Source organism: Manis javanica, chromosome 1 (assembly GCF_040802235.1).
Source record: "Manis javanica isolate MJ-LG chromosome 1, MJ_LKY, whole genome shotgun sequence".
NCBI lineage: Eukaryota > Metazoa > Chordata > Mammalia > Pholidota > Manidae > Manis > Manis javanica.
Window position 1 is genome coordinate 26,902,368 of NC_133156.1, and position 22,498 is coordinate 26,924,865.

The 22,498-nt window shown below is 40.6% G+C and overlaps 1 protein-coding gene across 7 annotated transcripts in view; it reads right to left on the reverse strand.

Moving 5' to 3' along the window:
• The window catches only part of SLC36A1 (solute carrier family 36 member 1), a 71,915-nt gene extending 49,441 nt beyond the window's left edge, over nucleotides 1–22,474 (reverse strand). For 4 of the 7 annotated variants that reach the window (XM_073230407.1, XM_073230406.1, XM_073230404.1 and 1 more), the window contains exons 1-3: nucleotides 22,330–22,474; nucleotides 10,700–10,847; nucleotides 362–452 (exon numbers count right to left, since the gene is read on the reverse strand). In XM_073230407.1, the coding sequence (XP_073086508.1) occupies nucleotides 362–452; nucleotides 10,700–10,842 (234 nt within the window). In that variant the 5' untranslated portion in view covers nucleotides 10,843–10,847; nucleotides 22,330–22,474. Of the gene's footprint in view, nucleotides 1–361; nucleotides 453–10,699; nucleotides 10,848–22,329 lie in introns of those variants that run through there. The other 3 variants (XM_017644723.3, XM_073230416.1, XM_036994106.2) reach the window with 2 other exon arrangements.
• Between the last annotated feature and the right edge of the window lie 24 nt (nucleotides 22,475–22,498).

The window sequence follows — 22,498 nt, forward strand, 5'->3', positions numbered from 1 at the left end:
AAGGACTGTGTAGAAAATGGACAGACTTATTACTAATTCATTAGTTAATATTATTGATAGAAACTGAGACATTGTAAGTACATCCTCCTCACCACAGAGTAAGCTCCTTGAGGGCAGGAGTCTTTGTCTGTTTTGTTCACTGGTAATATTCAAAGAGCCCAGAACAGTGATGCCTGGCACACAAAAGGCCCTCAATAAATACCTTTAGATGAATGAACATCTGAATTTTTCTCACCTGAATTAAAATAAAGAAACTTCCTATTTTAAAATGTTGTAAATGAAGTAAATTAAAAATAAAAAGCACAGCACCCCCTAAAATTTTTTTGTCATGATAGTTCACTCCACCACTGCAGAACCTCACCAAGATGCCTGCATTTTTCACAGCCAGAGGCAGCCCCAGGAGTCCTGTGCCAATGTTGCCTTTTAACAGGTGGACCAAGGTCTGGAACCATCTGACGTGGGAAGAAGGTAGACAAGGGCATGTTAACAATAATGACAGCTAACATTTATTAAACACATACTAAGTGCCTTCATGCATTACTTCAATTTCCACAACAACCCTGTGAGATACGTATTACCTTCATTTTACGGATGACGAAGCAACTTGCTCAGTCACACACCTAGTAAAGAGTTGAGCCAGGATTCAAACCCAGATGGTCTGACCCGTGAGCCCATTTTTCTAGCCTCTACACTATAAGCTCTGCTCCCCGTGGCATCGCTAAGAACCCCATCTCTCTAGGAGATCAGACTGGAGGGACGATGGGGTTCTCTCCAGGCATGCTATCCCTTCCGAGTGGTCTGGGCCAGGGTCTCACCACAGAGCTATCCAGTGTAATGGCTTAGATCTACAGAGTGACAAAGGATGACAACTGGAACTGTGAAAGACAGACACTGGTATGAGGGACAAATGGGGGAAATAAGAAATAGAAGCCAAACCCTTAATAGAAAATTTTATGCAAAGTAAACAGAGTAAAAGTTGTTTGGTATCACAATAGGCCTGTCTCCGGTGTACTTTTTCTTTTTTAAGTCAAATGCCATAGAATCCTACGATTAGAGAAGCTCTCTTCAGACAGCCACCTAGTTTATCCTCCTGCCTTGAGGACAGTTTTCCCTTGTCTGTTGCACAGACTATCCCTCTCAAGGTGTGATTACAAAGCCTCTCCTACATCCTCATTCACTTTTTTCACTCAGCAAATACTACTGATCATGTATAAAATGTGATAATGCAGAGGCAGAAGTAAGTGTGAATCAGATACGGCCCTCAGTCTCTAGAAATTAACAGTGTTTCAAGGCACATAAAGCAAACACATCAATAACCACCCAAAGTAGAAAGATTCCTGTCTTAAGAAGAGCCCAGGACAGGAAGGCAGGTGACGGTTCACAGAGTGGAGACCTGAGCTGAGCCCAGCACGGCAGGTAGAGTTTGCAAGTTGCCCATGAGAAAGCAGGGCCAGGACAAGAGCCTAGAGGGACACGGGTACCACCACACAGGAGTGCATGGGTTTCACGGCCACATAGCGGGTGGGGGTAGGCAATCTGTAGTGGGTGGGAATTCCTCAAAGCACTGAAAGCAGTGACCTCATGGTCAACATTTTCTATCCTTGGTTGCTTCCAGAAGGACACAAAATAGATTAAATATGGTATCACTTTGTCCAAAATCTTAAACTCACTCAGGATTTGGCCCCTGGCACTGGAAATTCTTCTGTACAAGTAACTTAAAATCACTCCTAAATGATGCTTCCACATATTTCTTCCAATCTACAATTCAGCAGAAACTGAAAGCAAATAACGTGTTAACTTATAAAGACCACAATAAATAAGAACCACCTACATTCTCTGGAAAGGCATTTTACTTCTGGTATTTTCTCCTTCTACTGCCAGGAAGAAAATCTCTTGACCTTCCTATTGCCTCCACCCCGATCCTTCCCCCACCTCCCGCCATGCTTTTCAGGAATAATCAAGAAAACTGCTTTAAGTCTAAAGGAGAAGAGGCTGAATGCTCTCCCGGACTCTCCTGAGTCCAGCAAGGGTCGTTAAGGGCTCAGGGATGACTCCTTCACTATCAACAGCCAGTGGCTGGAAGCTTATGAGCAGGATGATGGGTCAATCAAATTTCTACCTTGGCAAATGTTTAATCCACTTAAGACAAAGGTAAGCATTGTAGCAACCCCACCTGCTTACAAGAGGCCTCCCCAAATGCCTCTGAGCTGTGCCTCAGGAAATCAGGTTCCTCTAGCCCTGGTTCTGCCATTAACTCAGTATGATAATTCCCTTCCCTTCCCTCAGCCTGCTGTCTCACCTGCAGAGTGAGGGGACTGGTCCAGACAGCAAAGTTTCCATATCTTCAGCTCCAAAACACTAGGATTCTAGGCGATTGACCAAAATTACTCTTTTTAAAAATCAATGGCCCCAAGCTGGGATTACTCAAAACCCTATGAATACCACAAAATCAACTCCATGGACCACAAAGTCTTCACTACTGGGGATGGTTAGGGTGACAAGCTTTGCAAAACTCTGTAGTTATGTTTATGGTCCAAATCAGTAGTTCTTATACTTCTTGGCTTCAAGACCCCTTCATAGAGATAAACTACTAAGGATCCCAAATAGCTTTTGCTTACATGGATTATATCTGTTTAATAAATAAAATATCTATTATATTTATTAAATAAGTAAAAATAAACCTCTTACATGTTAATGTAAGATTTTTCTAATGAAAGTAACTATTTTCCAAAAAATAAAGTGTGAGAAGAATGGCACTAATTTACCTTTTTGAAAATCTCTTCAATGGTACCTGCTTGACAGTGAATTATTTACTTCTACATTCATTCTGCTGTGATAGGTTGTTTTGGTTGAAGTACAGGAAGAAAATCTGTCCTCCCACAGACATGTGGTTGGAATGTATTTTAATAGCCACTTCAGACAACGGTGGTACTTTTTCTTTAATACTATCCCAAAACTTGACACATGGTTGTTTCTTAGAAGTCAGCTGAAATGTGGAAACTGAACGTTGCACGCCCTTTGAGATTCACATTAAAACCACTGGTGATCTTGCTCTTGGAATGAATCTTCTATCCATGCACAATTTTCTAACATCACACTTTGGTCATTTGGAATATTGTCCCTGGAGTTATAAGGATCTTCCAAAGGCTGGCACATTTCATTACACAGTATCCCAAAACATCACACTTACTAATATTAATGATCTCATCATTAAAGTCTTTAATGGGAAGCTGTCAACAGTACAGAACTGAATAGAAGTTTTTTTTTCTAATTTTGCTTAAAAGTTCACATTTTATTTTGGGCAAGAAATACTGTTGATAGTTTTCCTTGAGGTGATGGTGTCATTCTTTTCATTTTCAAGAAATGTCTGCCAAGTTCTCAGGTCTGAATAACCTTTAATTTGTTAGTTGTTCCTCCTAGCAATAATAATGTTCTACAAAAAAAAAGTGGCTAGCCCATCCAGGTCACAATTCAAATAATCACTCAAAACCTTGTCCTTGAGACAAGTACCACACTTAGGTGCACAGTAAAAGTATTAAGGGAATATTAAAAAACTGGTACTGAAGGTTTAAGATTTAATAAAATTAACAATTTGACTGTTTCATCAAGGGCATGCTTAAGTGAAACTGGCTTAGTCTTTCTACATGTGCGGCAGTGCAAAATACAATGATGCCTCCCACAAACCACCTCTACAGTGCATTTTGGAGGGACTGTTATAGATGGAAGTATTCCTAAGGCTAAATAGCAGTCAACAGGGGAAATAAAACAACAGCAAAGTAGAACAATTAATTATTAAGCAGATGCAAAATCAAACCAACTACCCCCAAAGTCAATCAAGGGATAGACAAAGAGTACAGAATATAACATCTAATATATAAACAATGGAGGAGGAAGAAAAAGGAAGAAGAAAAAAAAGAATCTTTAGGTTGTGTTTGTAGTAGCATACTAAGTGAGTTAAATTAGACTGTCAGAAAGTAAGGGAATTACCCTTGAATCTTTGGTAACCAGGAATCTAAAGCCTGCAATGGCAATAAGTACATACCTATCCATAATCACCCTAAATGTAAATGGACTAAATGCACCAATCAAAAGACACAGAGTAACAGAATCGATAAAAAAGCAAGACCCATCTATACGCTGCTTACAAGAGACTCACCTCAAACCCAAAGACATGCACAGACTAAAGTCAAGGGATGGAAAAAGATATTTTAAGCAAACAAAAGGGGGAGAAAAAAGCAGGTGTTGCAGTACTAGTATCAGACAAAATAGACTTCAAAACAAAGAAAGTAACAAGAGATAAAGAAGGACATTACATAATGATAAAGGGGGCAGTCCAACAAGAGGATATAACCATTATAAATATATATGCACCCAACACAGGAGCACCAGCATATGTGAAACAAACACTAACAGAACTAAAGGAGGAAATAGAATGCAATGTATTCATTTTAGGAGACTTCAACATACCATTCACTCCAAAGGACAGATCCACCAGACAGAAAATAAGTAAGGACACAGAGGCACTGAACAACGTATTAGAACAGGTGGACCTAGCGAACATCTACAGAACACTCCATCCAAAATCAACAGGATACACATTCTTCTCAAGTGCACATGGAACATTCTCCAGGATAGACCATATACTAGGCCACAAAAAGAGCCTCAGTAAATTCAAAAAAATTGAAATTGTACCAACCAATTTCTCAGATCACAAAGGCGTGAAGCTAGAAATAAACTACACAAAGAAATCGAAAAAGCGCACAAACACATGGAGGCTTAATAACATGCTCCTAAATAATCAATGGATCAATGAACAAATAAAAACAGAGATCAAGCAATATATGGAGACAAATGACAACAATAATTCAACACTGCAAAATCTGTGGGACGCAGCGAAGGCCGTGCTAAGAGGGAAGTATATTGCAATACAGGCCTGCCTCAGGAAAGAACAATCCCAAATGAACAGTGTAAACTCACAATTAACAGAAGTAGAAAAAGAAGAACAAATGAGACTCAAACTCAGTAGTAGGAGGGACATAATAAAGACTAGAGATAAAATAAATAAAATCGAGAAGAATACAACAACAGAAAGAATCAATGAAAGCAGGAGCTGATTCTTCGAGGAAATAAACAAAATAGATAAACCCCTAACCACACTTATTAACAGAAAAAGAGAGTCCACACATACACATACATACACACAAATAGAATCAGAAATGAGAAAGGAAAAATCACTACGGACACCACAGAAATACAAAGAATTATGAGAGAATACTATGAAAAATTATATGCTAACAAACTGCATAACCTAGAAGAAATGGACAACTAGAAAAATACAACCTTCCAAGACTAACCCAGGAAGAAACAGAAAATCTGAATAGACCAATCACCAGCAAGGAAATTGAATTGGTAATAAAAAAACTACCTAAGAACAAAACCTCTTTACCAGATAGTTTCACTGCTGAATTTTATCAAACATTTAGTGAAGACCTAATACCCATCCTCCTTAAACTTTTCCAAAGAGTAGAAGAGGAGAGAATACTCTCAAACTCCTTCTATAAGGCCAGCATCACTCTAATACCAAAACCAGACAAAGACACCACAAAAAAAGAAAATTACAGACCAATATCCCTGATGAACATAGATGCAAAAATACTCAACAAAATAGTAGCAAACTGAATTCAAAAATATATCAAAAGATCATCCATCATGATCAAGTGGGATTCATCCCAGGGATGCAAGGATGGTACAACATTCAAAAACCCATCAACATCATCCACCACATCAACAAAAAGAAGGACAAAAACCACATGATCATCTCCATAGATGCTGCAAAAGCATTTGACAAAATTCAACATCCATTCATGATAAAAACTCTCAACAAAATGGATATAGAGGGCAAGTACCTCAAACACAATAAAGGCCATATATGACAAATGCACAGCCAACATCATACTTAACAGCAAGAAGCTGAAAGCTTTTCCTTTAAGGTCGGGAACAAGACAAGGATGCCCAGTCTCCCCACTTTTATTCAACATAGTTCTGGAGGTCCTACCACGGCAATCAGACAACACAAAGAAATAAAAGGCATACAGAATGGCAAGGAAGAAGTTAAACTGTCCCTGTTTGCAAATGACAAGACACTGTACATAAAAAACCCTAAAGAATCCACTCCAAAACTACTAGATCTAATATCTGAATTCAGCAAAGTTGTGGGATACAAAATTAATACACAGAAATCTATTGCATTCCTATACACTAACAATGAATAGCAGAAAAGAAATCAGGAAAATGACTCCATTCACAACTGCATCAAAAAGAATAAAATACCTAGGAATAAACCTAACCAAGGAAGTCAAAGACCTATACCCTGAAAACTACAAGACACTCATAAGAGAAATTAAAGAAGATACCAATAAGTGGAAACACATCTCGTGCTCATGGATAGGAAGAATTAATATTGTCAAAATGGCCATGCTCCCTAAAGCAATGTACAGATTCAATTCAATCCCTATCAAAATACCAACAGCATTCTTCAACGAACTAGAGCAAATAGTTCTAAAAATCATACGGAACCACAAAAGACCCCAAATAGCCAAAGCAATCCTGAGAAGGAAGAATAAAGCTGAGGGGATTACGCTCCCTGACTTCAAACTGTACTACAAAGCTACAGTAATCAAGACAATTTGGTACTGGCACAAGAACAGACCCACAGACCAATGAAACAGACTAGAGAGCCCAGATATAAACCCAAACATATATGGTTAATTAATATATGATAAAGGAGCCACAGACATACAATGGGAAAATGACAGCCTCTTCAATAGCTGGTGTTGGCAAAACTGGACAGCTACATGCAAGAGAATGAAACTGGATTATTATCTAACCCCAAACACAAAGTAAACTCAAAATGTATCAAAGACCTGAATGTAAGTCATGAAACCATAAAATGCTTAGGTGAAAACATAGGCAAAAATCTCCTGAATATTAACATGAGCAACTTTTTCCTGAACGCATCTCCTCGGACAATGGAAACAAAATTAAAAATGAACAAATGGAACTAGATCGTGCTAAAAAAGCTCCTGACAGCAAAGGACACCATCAATAGAACAAAAGGGATCCTACAGTATGAGAGAATATATTTGTAAATGACATATCTGACAAGGAGTTAACATCCAAAATATATAATGAATCACATGCCTCAACACCCAAAAAGCAAATAATCCTATTAAAAAATGGGTGGAGGATATGAACAGACAATTTTCCAAAGAAGAAATTCAGATAGCCAACAGGCACATGAAAAGATGTTCCACATCGCTAATTATTAGGGAAATGCAAATTAAAACCACAATGAGGTATCACCTCATGCCAGTTAGGATGGCCAACATAGAAAAGAATAGGAACAACAAATGCTGGTGAAGATGTGGAGAAAGGGGAACCCTCCTACACTGCTGGTGGGAATGTAGGCTAGTTCAACCATTGTGGAAAGCAGTATGGAGGTTCCTCAAAAAACTAAAAATGGAACTACCACTTGACCCAGGAATTCCACTCCTAGGAATTTATCCTAAGAATGAAGTTTCTCAGTTTCAAAAAGACATATGCACCCCTATGTTTATCACAGCACTATTTTACAATAGTCAAGAAATGGAAGCAACCTAAGTGTCCATCAGTAGATGAATGGATAAAGAAGATGTGGTACATATACACAATGGAGTATTATTCAGCCATAAGAAGAAAACAATTCCTACCATGTGCAACAACATGGATGGAGCTAGAGGGTATTGTGCTCTGTGAAATAAGCCAGGTGGGGAAAGACAAGTACCAAATGATTTCACTCATCTGTGGAGCATAAGAACAAAGCAAAAACTGAAGAAACAAAACAGCAGCAGACTCACAGAACCCAAGAATGGACTAACAGTTACCAAAGGGTAAGGGACAGGGAGGGTGGGTGGGAAGGGAGGGAGAAGGGGAATAAGGGGCATTACGATTAGCACACACAATGTAGTGGGGGCAAGGGGAAGGCGATACAGCACTGAGAAGACAAGTAGTGACTCTATAGCATCTTACTACTCTGATGCACAGTGACTGTAATGGAGTATGTGGTGGGGACTTGATAATGGGGGGAATCTAGTAACCAAAATGTTACTAATGTAATTGTATATTAATGATACTAAAATTTAAAAAAATACGACGACAACTAGCATAAGTTGGCACTGCCTTGATTTATGCTAAGGCACCAGAATTTTACCCATTTTTGCTTCTGTGCCATCAGGGCAATGTCAACACAGTGAAAGGGCAAATAACATCTTAGTATTATTATGAAAATAGTTTTGATCTCACAGACTTCTTGAAACGATCTTGGGAACCCCAAAGGGTCTGAAGACCATACTTTGCAAATGGCTGCTCCAGATAACTTAGGAAACCCAGCTTCAGTCAACTGGTTTCTCAGCCTGCCAGCTGGAGAAGAAGTACCAAAGCTCAATCAAAGCGGATGGAATGATGTAACCCAACAGGGCGACAAGAAGAAAAATGTGCCCTACAGAGTAAAGTGAGGCTGTCATCAAAGCAGTGATCATCAGCCTGATGACACCAAGGGTTAGGAAATGACCTAACCCCAGCACCCAACCTAAACACACCACCACGGTAGTGTGTGGGGTTCCTATCTGCACCCCTGATTAGGGATTTTTCCTGAGCCCTTACCCCCTAGAAGAGCCAGATATGTTCATGTATATACTTTGTTCCTTAGACTTTGTTCTTTGGAAAAGTAGATAACAGAGTGGGGCAAGGCACAAATAGACAAGCAATCAGTTCAAAAACTTGTCTCTAAGCTTCTCACATGTTAGAGATTCACTTGAGCTAATAAGAACCCCAAATTAGCTTATACTTTAATCATACTTGGTATGTTTTCTACACATAAATGCTTGTGTGGATCCAGGCTCTACGCAAGTACTCAACTAACCATCCAAGTCCCAAGGAAGTACTTTCTCCTGTACCACTTGTGATGGGATGTCTGACATTACTTACACATAGGCTTTCCTGGATACCCACCTTATATCACAGTATCAGTGCAAGATGGGCCCTTAAAACAAAGGATACCCTGGAAAATGTCCCAATACAAGCCCAAGGAAGGTGTCTTCTTATTTGCTCAATTTCTAACAAACAAGGGGAAATTATCTGGAGCTGACACATACAACCCAATGTGAAAAAAAGGGATATTCAGAACAGCTAAAAGGCATGCATTATCTTCAATACAAACAAAACCATTACATATAATCTTGAAGTTACCAGCTGGCTGGTTTTAAACTTCTGAGAGGTCCCTTTAAAAATGAAAATCTAGACTCCACATGGTTAAGCATTGCATAGACAAGTTGATGTCTGAGAACAAGAAGGAGAAAAACTAGAAGGGAAACTATAGAGACAGACACTTAGAAGAAGTATTTCACAGTAACAAGCATGGCCTTGGAAGGGAAGCTATTGTATCACTGACTGCATCTGGAGCTCCTTCTGCCTGTGGGAAGCCAACTGGGTGGATAAGGTTGGGGAAAGAGGGGAAATACGGTCCTCACTGCTGCCAGTTGTGCTTTAAGCAATCTTTCCCTCGGCTAACATTGAAAGCAAAAAGGGAATCCCCAAAAGCATGCCACATGAGAAATAAGCTACAGGGACTGAATCTTTATGAGCAGAAATCAGTTAGTGGTGGAGAGGGACTGATAATGTGGACAGACCATATCATCTAGTTCTATTCCAGTTCACAAGAGAAAATTCCCTGCACCAAGAAAGACTACAGCCACAGACAGCCTCCCCAGTAATGAGTCCCAAGAGAAGCTTCTGTGGTCTCCTTGGGCAGTCACAGGGGTCAGAGTAAGTCTTAAACTAAAAGATCCATCAGTAAGTCACACCCAACCTGCCAGGGGCCACAAAAATGGTGACAGCTAAGCTTGAGAAATAAACAGAAGGGCTGCAAAAGATGGAATCCTGGCATCCACGGAAAATAACAGGGGTCTGCTGAGCTGCAGACTGAGTAAGAGATCTCAGTGGGGTAGAAAGTCTTCCTCTGAATCTTCTAAGCTGAGTGTTGAGCACCAGTCTGTACAGCTTCAGAATGGGATCCTCAAGTATATCTTATTTGGAGAAACTGAGGCCCAAAGAGGGCCAAAGTCAGCCCAGATGAGTCTTGGGATTCTGTTTCCAGGAATAAGAGTTAAACCTTCCTTAGGGAATGCAAAGCAGATCCTCTTCTCTATCAACCCTGTGAATTTTTTAAGTGCAGGAGTTTTTCCTCCCTCTTCCCACTTCTTCAGCCAAATGACCTGGCTGTTTAGTGATATAGACAGAAGTCATGGAGATTTTACAAAGGAGGCTTCCAATTGCGCTTGGAGGTATTTGAGGTTCTAGCACAGATGACCTATGGTTCTAAATTAAGAGAATGTTCTCTCTAGAAGTTTTTCTTATGTGCAGACTGACCAGCACCAGCCTGTTGGAACCAACACAGCTGAAATGGACAAAGAATAGGAAACAGACTAGAGGGGGCAGGCAGGGAGCTCACATCTCAGTGCTGTTTCTTGCCTAATCTCTTTATATTTTACTTTCAACTGTAGAGTAGGAAATTTGTAACATGCAGGAGCAAAGTAATGCTAAGGAAGACTATGTTTTAGTAACATGGTTCCCACCAAGGAGAGCAGAAGAAACAGTTACTTACGTTGTACTGTTGCTCTCCCCAAACCGCTGGTAGGAGCTGGAGGAAGAGAAGTTGTTGAGACCTTCGGATGGGCTCTCCTCTGGGCTCACATCCGTGGAGCTGTAGTCATGGTAGTCCTCATTCCGAAGTCTCTGTGTGGACATGGTAGCTGGGGAGACAGGGTCAGCACTAAGACCATCAGTGGCTGGGGCCTTTAGCTCCAAGCCTGGAGTGGGCTCTGGAGCAGAAGCAGCCATTGGCACAGCCTCTCAGGGACAGGTGCACTCTGGATTAAGTACAGTGATAGTGCCTGATACTAAGGGAAATGGAAAAGGTGCAAAGTACACATGGGCGGGCTGAGCTCACTTGACTTCTGCCTCCCAACATTCCCAGTGGGTGCCACACTCATAAATTTCTAAATTTGCCACAGCACAACTGAACAAAGCAAAGGTGAGGCACGGCTTGGGAGGTGTCAGGGAGGATACAGAAACGAACTTCCAGGAAACCTTCCCTGTCCATAGCTTAGGATAATTATCCCTTCCTTTGAGCTAATTTCTTCGGCTTTGAACAATAATATTGTATCTACATCCATCTTCCCCAAGAGCAAGCTCTCAGAGGATGGAACCTGACTGTTCCTCATTAACTCCTTCTTTTCCTCTGCATTCACTAGAGAAATGAACCTTGTTATATTCAAGAAATCCCCTTTCTATCACCTAGTTCTGCTCAAACTCTTCACCAGGTTCCAGAGCCACAGACATCTTTCTCTCTCTCCACCATGACCTCTGGCCTATCCTAAACTCTTTGGAGGTCATCAAGGACTCTTACCTGCTTACCTTAGGACTCGTTTCTTGCAACCGGTCTGCATACTAAGAACTGGCAACTGAAAGCAGCTCACAGGAAGACAGGAGCATAGGTGGGCTCACCACTGGCTTCTCCACAAACAACCCTTCCTTTTGATTTTTACAGATCTGCCAATTTTTTAAATATGGTAAAAAAAAGAAACCCTTCCTGTTGTATGTTGGGGAAGGATGCTGAGGGTGTTATTCCCTGGGTGGACTTTCTCAGTAATGTGCCACTACAGAAAAGAGAAGAATGACTTCTCCAAAATACACAGTAAGGATACATTGTAAGAGTCATGTAGATTCCCAGAATCCTAGAGACTGTTGCTACAAGAGCCTTCAGAGGCTCATTTTGCAGATGAAGGATCAACCCCTAAAAAGGGCAGGAAACTGCTTTGCTACAGCCAGATAGCACTAAAGCAGTAAACATATATCCTGATGCCCTGCCTCAATCTGGAAACATCTACTGAATACATAGCCACTTGAAATGAAGGAATACTATAATGAAAAGGAGTCAACTTCCTACCCTCCAAGAATCTGCAATCAAGTGAGGAAAACTAAGGTACATTAACATTAAAAATTACAAAAATCCTTCTGACCCTTGGCATCCCAGCACAACTGCCTGCCTGTATAGGGCTCTCCCCAGCATGTGGCTGGACGCCCACCCTGAGTCTGCTGTGCTGTCTCGGGTGCGTGGTGAGGAGGCACGATCTCCAGCGTCAGCCCACCCAAAACCCAACAGTGGCTGCCAGAGGACAGTGCTCTGTGCTGAGTGCTCTCACAGGTCCGGTCCCAGGGGACTCTTTGGAAACCTGTCCCACCCTGGAACCTGGGTGACCCAGGGGTGAACTCATTTTCTTCCACCAACTCTAATGGAGGAGGAAGCACCCCACATAATCTCACAAGGAAAGTGCTTGGCAGAAAGCCAGTAAAGGATTTAGAAGTCCTAGAGAAGATCCTGCCTAGCTTCACCACCAGTGTGACCTTGCTAAATATCTAAGAGGGCATTATTGACTCACATGTTGGAGGAATTCAAGGAAGTCATCTAGCAGTGGGGCAATTAAACTCCTAAGAGGGCCAGGGGAAAAAAGGCTATGAAAAAAAAAAAAGCTGTATCTTATTATAGGCCGTTGAAAGCTGCTGTTCAGGCAAAAACTAGTAAGTTAGCTTCTATGTATAGCAGAAGGCCTAGGTTCTATATGTCCTTTATCACCAGTTTGCTTGGTAACTTGGAACAATTTTCTTTATTTGCTTAGGGTCTTAGTTCCAAATGCACAAGCAGGGAGTTTAAACTAAAATATCTCTGAGCATCTTTCTAGCTCTAATACTCTAGGAATCAAATAATGTAATTAGTTACACAGCTAATTTCTAGCCTTTTCTAACATACAAAAAGTGTCTGAGAAAAGAGACTTCCAGATGAATCCTGCATATTACTGAGGGAGAAAGAACAGAATACAGGGACTGACAAATTCCCCAAATTCTCCCCAACACCAAGAAACTGCTCTGTCGCTTATTTTGTACAGATGCTCAATTCATTCCAAACATTGTAAAGAGGACTCTTACTGTTGTATATAAAAACTGAAGTTACTCACAGCAGAATATTGCTAAGAAACTGCCCCAAAAGTAAAGTCCAAGAAACAACTGCAGGATGTGGGAGATGTGACTTGGCTTGGCAACTGCAGGCATGTTGAAAGGAAGAAGAAGAAAAAAACAGCACTTACGGGTTTTAGTTGATGATAAGTTCAACAGTCAGTGATATAACAGATGGCAAACAAGCTGATGTAATTGTAGCTTGCATTAAGACAAGAAAGAACTCCAGGTGAATGACGGCACCCATTTGTTTTTTCCATGAATTGTGCTCTGTTCCAGGCAGCACACTATAAAGGGAACAATGACAGCCTGTGGTGTAGGCAGGGGTCAGCACCAGGATTAGGAGGGGGATGCAAACCAACTAAATGATGAATGGTTGGAAACACTGAGAAGCTTCAACCTGGAGAACTGGCAAGTGGGGGGGTATACAAACTGTCCTTAAGAGCTGTCCTATGGATACAATTTGTCCTGTGGAGCCTCAAAAACCAGTCAGAAATAGGATCAGTAGGTGGAAAGTAAAGGGAAGCAGGTCTTTTGAGGTAGGTCTCCCTCAGTAATAGCCAAGATTCATCTGGAAGTCTCTTTTTTCAGATACTTTTTGTATGTTAGAAAAGGCTAGAAATTAGCTATATAACTAATTACATTCTTCGATTCCTGCATAATCAACATTAGGAAGAACCTTTTTTTTTTTTTTTTTTTTGAGAGGGCATCTCTCATATTTATTGATCAAATGGTTGTTAACAACAATAAAATTCTGTATAGGGGGGTCAATGCTCAATGCACAATCATTAATCCACCCCTAATTCTCGTCAGTCTCCAATCTTCTGAAGCATAACGAACAAGTTCTTACATGGAGAACAAATTCTTACATAGTGAATAAGTTCTTACATGGTGAACAGTACAAGGGCAGTCATCACAGAAACTTTCGGTTTTGATCATGCTTTATAAACTATAAACAATCAGGTCAAATATGAATATTTGTTTGATTTTTATACTTGATTTATATGTGGATCCCACATTTCTCCCTTTATTATTATTATTTTTATTTTTAATAAAATGCTGAAGTGGTAGGTAGATGCAAGATAAAGGTAGAAAACATAGTTTAGTGTTCTAAGAGAGCAAATGTAGATGATCAGGTGTGTGCCTGTAGACTATGTGTTAATCCAAGCTAGACAAGGGCATTAAAACATCCACGGATGCAGAAGATTTCTCTCAAAACGGGGGGGGTGAGGTTCTAAGCCTCACCACTGTTGATCCCCATTTTCTCACCTGATGGCCCCCCTGCGAGTGTGTCTGTCTTAGGTTGTTCCTCCCTTGAGGAATCTTACACGTCTCTGGCTAACCAGTCATCTTCCGGGGCCATACAGGGAGATGTAAAGTTGGTAAGTGAGAGAGAAGCCATATTGTTGGAAAAAGTTAGCTTTTTATAGGAAGAACCTTTTATCAAAAGTTGTCCAAATAGAAAAGATCACTCTGGGAGACAGTGTGTTTCCCGTCCCTACAAAACTCCAAGCAGAAGCCCTGTCTCAGAGCTGTCATGTAGCCATTCAAGCAGTGTGGGTGCAGTCGCACCCTGGATTCCTTCTATGGCTTTCTGGCAACCAAGGCCTCCTCCTGTTGCTCTTGCTCTTTCTCCACTGAATGCTAGCCTCCAAGGCCACCCTGTCCCTAGGCTCCCTTTGATGAAACCTGGTCTCTTAGTTCATTGTTGCAATTGCCAATTCCTGCCCTGCAGAAGACTTTAAGTACCCACTGCCAGAGTGAGGGGGGTAATAAGGAGTCCAAGACAGGCTCATTCTTCAGGCTCCTGAGGACAAAGGACACAGCTTACACTGGACATGTGGCCCACTGACACAAAGTCAAAATCTCTGTGAGATAATTGGACCCAAATGGGTGAACTACTAAGAAAAATCTCCATGTTTGGTGGGGAAAAAAAAAATTCTTCAAGTATACATTCAACCAAAATTGCATCAAACTATCCACTATTTGCATAACCTTGATAAAGTTTCTTCTTTTTCCTTACATAAACTATTGTTTAGTTATCAATGTTCTCATTAGTTTAAGGTTTTTCCTACTTATTTCATATCTACTCTTCCCTGAATCTACACAATGTACATACTAATGATGTCAGTTGCAATATAATGGTTTATCATTATATTAATATAATAATTTGCTTCCCTAGCTCCCAATTGTTGGATTTGAGGCTTTTACATTCTTTTAATGACTCCCTTATATCACAGCTAAAAAGATTTCATACAAGTAGTTTTTAATTTCTGAGTCACATCCTTGGAGTAGAGCTAGGTAAAAAGGCTCATTGATACGGTTCTTGCAATACAAAAATTATTGAACTAACCAATAGTGTCACTAGTAGTATATGGACATGACTGTCTTTATAACTCTGGCAATGTTGAGATCTTATCATGTTTATATTTGTTTTTTTAGATGGATGGGTGGTTCCTTACACTTATTTTGGTTTATATTTCTTTAATTTCCAGCAAATGAAAACTTTAAGAGCATCTTTCCTCCACCTATCAGACTGATGCTCACTCACATGTGAAAATACTAAAATGTTGTCAAAATAACTATTTAAGAGTTAACTGACTGGTTTCTATTCCAAGTCAATTATAATAAACAAGGGAAATTCCAATAAGGGAAGGAGAATCCATTTATATATGTTTATAGGTCTCTTTTTGGGCATATGGGAAGGTTAGGTGAGGAAAAAGGAGTGGAGGGAGGGAGAAGAGTACTAAAGTGTTATTTAGCTTCATTAGCAAAAGCTGAACCATAGTTTTAAGGGAGACTCGTAAACACAAAAAATTACCTACTAAAATTATTTGAACTAATGGGTTCAGCAAAGTTGCAGGATATAGGATTAACATACAAAGAATCATTATATTTCTTTATATTTTCAATAAACAATCTGAAAATGAAATTGAGAAAACAGTTCCATCTGCAATAGCATCAAAAAGAATAAAATACTTAGGAATAAATTTAACCAAGTAGGTGTAAGACTTGTGCATGAAAACCATAAAACATTATTAAAAGAAATTAAGACCTAAATAAATGAAAAACTTCCCAATGTTCATGGATTAATAGATTCAGTGTTGTTAAGTTGGCGATATTCCCTAAACTGATTTATAAATTCAATGGAATTCTATCAAAATCCCAGCTTCCTTTTGATAGAACTTGACAAGCTGATTCTAAAATTTATATGGAAATTCAAGAGACCCATATTAGCCAAAACAATTTTGGGCAAGTAGAACAAATTTGGAGGACTTCCCATATCATCTTAGTACAAAGCTATAGTAATCAAGACAATATGGTACTGGCATAAGGATAAACATATAGATCAATGGGCTAGAATTAAGAGTCCAGAAATAAACAACTAGATCTATGCTCAATTGATTTTTGACAGAGATGCCAAGGCAGTTCAATGGGGGAAAAACAGTCTTTTCAAAAAATGATGCTGGGACAAGAAGTTATGTGCATTCAAAGAATGAAGCTGGAAATCTACCTCACACCATATGCAAAAATTAACTCAAAATGGATCAAAGACATAAATGTAAGTGCTAAAAACTATAAAACTCTTAGAAAAAAACATAATCATAAATCCTCATGACCTTGGATTAGGTAATGATTTCTTATGTATGACAGCAAAAGCATAAGCAAAAAAATTAAAAAATAGGTAAATTAGATATCATCAAAATTAAAAACATTTGTGCCTCAAAGGACACCAAGAAAGTGAGACAGCCTACAAGAATAGGAGAAAATTTCTGCAAATCGTATTTCTGATAAGGGACTTATATCCAGAACACATAAAAAAACTATTACAACTCAATAATAAAAAGACAATCCAATTAAAAAGTGGGCAAAGCATCTACAAAGCTATTTTGCCAAAGAATGTGAAAATGGCCAATAATCACATGAAAAGATACTCAACATCATTACCTAACAGATAAATGCAATTTAAAAAGCACAGTTAAGTTGTGCCTCATACCGAAATTACCGAGTATCATAATTCTTCCAAGTGGTAAAAATACCTCAAGACAAATGCTGGGCATAGAAGCCACAGGGCATAAATCTGCAAAGAAGTAAAAAGCTAACCTTTTCAAACAATATTGCTTCTCTCTCACTTACCAACTTCACATTTCCCTGTATGGCCCTGGAAAATGACTGGGTAGTCAGAGATCAGGGATTCTCAAGGGAGGAACAACCTAAGACAGGCACAGTCGCAGGGGGGCCATCAGGTGAGAAATTGGGGATCAACAGAGGTGAGGCTTAGAACCTCACCCTTTCTGTTTTGAGAGAAATCTTCTGCATCCGTGGATGTTTTGTTGCCCTTGTCTAGCTTGGATTAATACTTAGTCTATAGGCACACACCTGATCATCTACATTTGCCCTCTTACAGCACTAAACTATGTTCTCTACCTTTATCTTGTATCTACCTACCACTCCAGCATTTTATTAAAAATAATAATAAGGGAGAAATGTGGGATTCACATATAAATCAAGTATTAAAATCAAACGAATATTCATATTTGACCTGATTGTTTATAGTTCATAATGTGTGATCAAAACTGAAAGTTTCTGTGATATGACTGCCCTTGCACTGTTCACCATGTAAGAACTTATTCACTATGTAAGAATTTGTTTACCATGTAAACACTTGTTCATTATGCTTCAGAAGATTGGAGACTGTTGAGAATTAGGCTTGGGGTTGATTAATGATTGTGCATTGAGTCCCCTATACAGAATTTTATTGTTGTTAACAACCATTTGATCAGTAAATATGAGAGATGCCCTCTCAAAAAAAAAAGCAGTTAAGATAACCACTTCACACCAACCAAGAGGCTAGAATCAAAGACAGAATGATACATGTTAATGAGAAGGTGGAGAAATTTGAATCCACTTACACTACTTTCAGGAGTGTAAAATGGTGCCACCACTTTAGAAAACAGTCTGGCAGTTCCTCAAAGGGCTAAACATAGTTACCATAGGACCTAGCAATTCCACTCCTAGGTATATACTGAAATGAAACTTAAGTTCACAGAAAAACTTGCACACAAATGTTCATAACAGCATTATTCTTAATAGCCAAAAAGTGGAAATAAACCTGATGAATGGATAAATAAAATGTGGAAAAGCCATACAATGGATAAAAAGATACGAAATACTGATATATGCTCCAACATGGGTGAACCTTGAAATACTATTCTAAGTGAAAAAAGCCAGTCACAGAGTTCTATATATTGTATGATTTTGTTTATACGTAAGTCCACAATAGGGAAACCTATAGAAAGTAGATTAGTAGTTGCCTAGGGTTTTGACTAGGGAGTTGGGAGGGATCAGTGGTAAAGGCCAAGAGTTTCATTTGGGATGATGAAAATGTTCTAAAATTGATTGTGGTGATGGTTGCACAACTCTGTGAATATACTAAAAGCATTGAATTGTACCCTTTAAATGACTGAAATATATGCTATATGAATTATTTCTCAATAAAACTGCTAACAAAAAAAACACCTAACAGACTTCTGGGCCCAGTCTGATTCAACCTGAGCATAATATTTTTAACAAGCTTTCTAAGTGATGGTTACAGGCAGCTTTATATAAAGCACTATTAAAATATATTATCTTATTATGATGGGTACGCCCCAGGCCTCACCTCCTACCAGAGTTTATGAATTGGCAATATCTGTAGACTAAAAGTACCACCCATTATTCTGAAATAATTACATTAGGTTGGACTCTGGAACCCAGAAAGCAGCAAATTCTCTAGATGCATTTTTTCTCTTCTGTTACTAGAATTCCAAAGACATGAACAAGTAAGGACACAACTGTGTTGCTATATGTAGTCCACAGGGAGGGAAGTGAAAATTTATGACTTCCACATGATTTGTTTTTAAAGAGCATCAGATAAAACTCCATCTAACCTATCACAGAAATACATGCAATAACTCGAGACTCCTATAAAACAGCTACAAAACAGTTGCTGACTTCAGAAAACTCTGGACAGGAGGGGCTGAAGAGGCAAACACGTTCACTTTTCACACCAAATCATAAAAATTCACTAGATGTTAGGACAAGGTGTGACTTAAAGAAGATCAAGCTCCAGCTTCCAATTTAGAGGTAGGAAAATCAAGGCCCCAGATGGGTAAAGACTTGGAATTGGAAAACAGCATACAGATTCCCAGTCCAGTGTTCTTTCTATCACACCATTAATCATCTACTCTCCCACTACAATCTCCCTCTGAAAGAAACTGAGAAAGGATTAGGTCTACAGGGGAAATTCTGCATAATAAAAAGCACAAGAGTTCAGAGTCCCCGTTATGTGGCCCCTGAGTTACTGAGTCTCCCTTTGCCTCAGTTTCCTCATCTGAAAAATATCATTAACAATCACATTATTATTATGAAGATAGAAGGAAAAGATAGATGTGTAGCCTGGTCCACAGTGGACCCTCATTAGCGGTGGCAATTGTGATTATTACCATAGGGAATTTCAAGAACAAGAAGTCAGCAAGTTCACTATACAAATAAAACTCTGCAAGACTTCCTCTTCCATCATTCCAGAGAGCTAAGCGAAGTCCCCACCTTGAAAATGGCAATCTACATGCCATGTGCATCCCAGTAACCCAGATGCCAGAGCTGTCTTTCCTAGTAGCATGGGGCACTGAGAACTGGCCCGGGTGTCAAGGCTTCCGAGAAAAACTTGGGGAGATAAAAGAAGAGCATGATTAAGTTTCTATTTTGTCATATTAGAACGTCCCATCCCCTGGACCTCACTCCCATTTCATTACACAGAGATGGCTTTGTGTGTTCAGACCCAGAAAAGCCTGGTTAAAGGAGGGAAGTTCAGGATAGTTAGGAACTGCCACAACAATTCAGGAAGCTCGGTGTTAAAGGTTAGCCAGTTATACTTCTGGAAGGGGTTATCAGGGCCAGGCTGGCTAAAGCAGAAAACAAAGTCCACTCAGTCAACCCAGGTGTAAGACCTTGATTCAGGTCAGGGTGGGAAGAAGAAATGTATCATTTAACAGCAGTAATTCTTCAGCATCTGACCCTGGAAGCATTTAAAGAACTGAGACACTCCCTAAGGAGGGGAGGAAGGATAAAAAGAAAGAAAATGCAGGAGTACTTAACATGATAAGAGTTACCCGAGGCAAGGGGTAAAATAAAGCACTCACAAAAGTGGACATCTACTACAACTACTCTACTTCATAGCCCACCTGCTAACAAGTCAAGTCCTGAAGTTCACAAAACCCCTGAGTTAAAAGAAAATTTTAGACTTTATCTAGTCCAACCCTCCACCCAACACAATAATCTAGTGTACAATATTTCCAAAAGTAATTGCCAAGCAACAATTACCTCCAGTGACAGGGACCTCCATGTTCTGGGTTGCAACATGAGAGAGTGCTAGTTCTTTGAAAGTTCTTAGGCTCACCCCAAAACCACTTCCCTTTTGACACTTCCATCCATTGGCCCTTATTGTAGTCTCTGGAATATTACAAAAGAAATGTGTAATCCAACTCCTTGCACTGCCTTTAAAATAGACAAACACAGCTCTGAGTCCTTCAAGCTGCCACAGGGACGAGGCTGACTCAACAGCTCCATGATTTTAAAGGAAAAATAAGGACTCAACAGTCCTTATCTGTTTGTGAAAAATGGCACAAACAGAAAACAAAGGGAGAGGGGCTTAAAATCATCATCAGAGCAGTCTCTGCTAAATATCCTCCATTCCAGAAGGTCTCAAACTAAGAGCATATGACCAGGCCTTTTGTGTCCCCTGTGCTTCTTGACTGCAAGAACAGCTTTAAAGAAAACATGCCCTAAATGTACAAATTAATTACTGTAGACTAGGTTCTTGACAAGAGTCAAAGAGAGTCTGATCATGTTTAAAGTAATAAAATTCAGTCAAAACCATTTTCAACTGTCAGCATTTGCCTTGGACATAATACAGAGACAGGAAGAAAGAAGAGAATTTCATGGCAATGTAGAAATAAGTAGGGAAACTGCCTCCTGAACAACTGGATTAAGCCTTGTTACAAGGCAGATACTAATGTACACAAGGGAAAAAACCTCCCTGATTAGAAAAGAAACAGACCTGGATGCAGAGAATGTCTGAGCAGAGGAGGCCCTCAGGGACTCAACTCCATCATTCTAAGGCTGGGAAACCTAAACCCAAGCGAGGATGTGACTCACCCAAGGTTGCAAATCAAGTGTCAGAACAAAATCTAATTCCCCGATTCTTTGCATTACACCCAACTGCTATCTTATGTCATCAAGCCTCAAATAAATGCATCCAAATAACTGGTATTCCCCAAATCTGACAAGTTACGGAAAAAATAAAGCAAAGGTCTTTACATCCTTCGAGTTAATGCCAAGGCTCTCCACGACCACAGCTGGGAGCCACCTGTCCTCACAGGAGCATACACTGAATCTTATTTCATATTTTGATATGACTTAAACAAAATTGCAGGACGGTTAGAAACAAAACCTACAGAATAATGAGTTAGCAGAAAAATCGTGTACAGTGAAACAGGGAGCCACACCCAGGGCCAATCCAAACCCAGCGATGGAGGATGTAGAGCTAAGAAGGAAAAGGAATAAAAGCGGACGGGAAACGGGCGCCTCTTCACATGTCACGTTTTCTGCAGGAGGCAGTGTAATGAAAGGGAAACTGTCGCTTAAGGAGACGTGGATTCCAGTCGCAGGTCGGGTGGTAGGACTAACCCACTGGGTGACCTTAGGCAGCCCCCGACTCCTCCTGGCCCTCCAATTCCCCAGGTGTCCTAGAATGCCCCAGACGATTTCTCGGGTCCTTGCAGTGCAGGTATTCTATGAGCCAAAGACCCACTATCAGCAAGTCCCGAGCAAGGCTCCCGCCCAGAGCCGGCGACTTAACTCGGACGCCCGGACCCCTCTGGAAGCCGGGGAGGAGACCCGGCTGGTCGCTTGCTGAACCTTCCCATCTCAGGACCTCAGCTCTCCCTTCTGTAAGAAGGACGGGAGGTCAAGGGAGACAGCACGGGCGACAAAGGGCTCTCCCGTCCGCCTCATCCCGGGGGGAGGGGGGCCTGCCTGGGGCTGCTCAGGAGACTCGGACCCGCAGCCCGGGCAGGTGGCTGCCCGGCCCCGAGCATCCGCGGCGCCCCGGGGGAGGGAGAGGTGGGTCCTGCCGAAGGGGTGTCAAGCTACCAGCCCCAGCCCGTCAGCGAGCGGACTCACCGCTCGGGTTCCAGCTCCGGCTCCGGCTCCGGCTCCCGCTTCAGCACAGCCCCCCGGGCCCCGCCTCAGCGCCGAGCCCTCGCCATCCCCCTAGCCGCCGGGTGGCCGCTTCCGGGCCCCATCACGTGTTCCAGGAGCCCGCGCCGTGGCCCAGGTCACATGTTCCCGA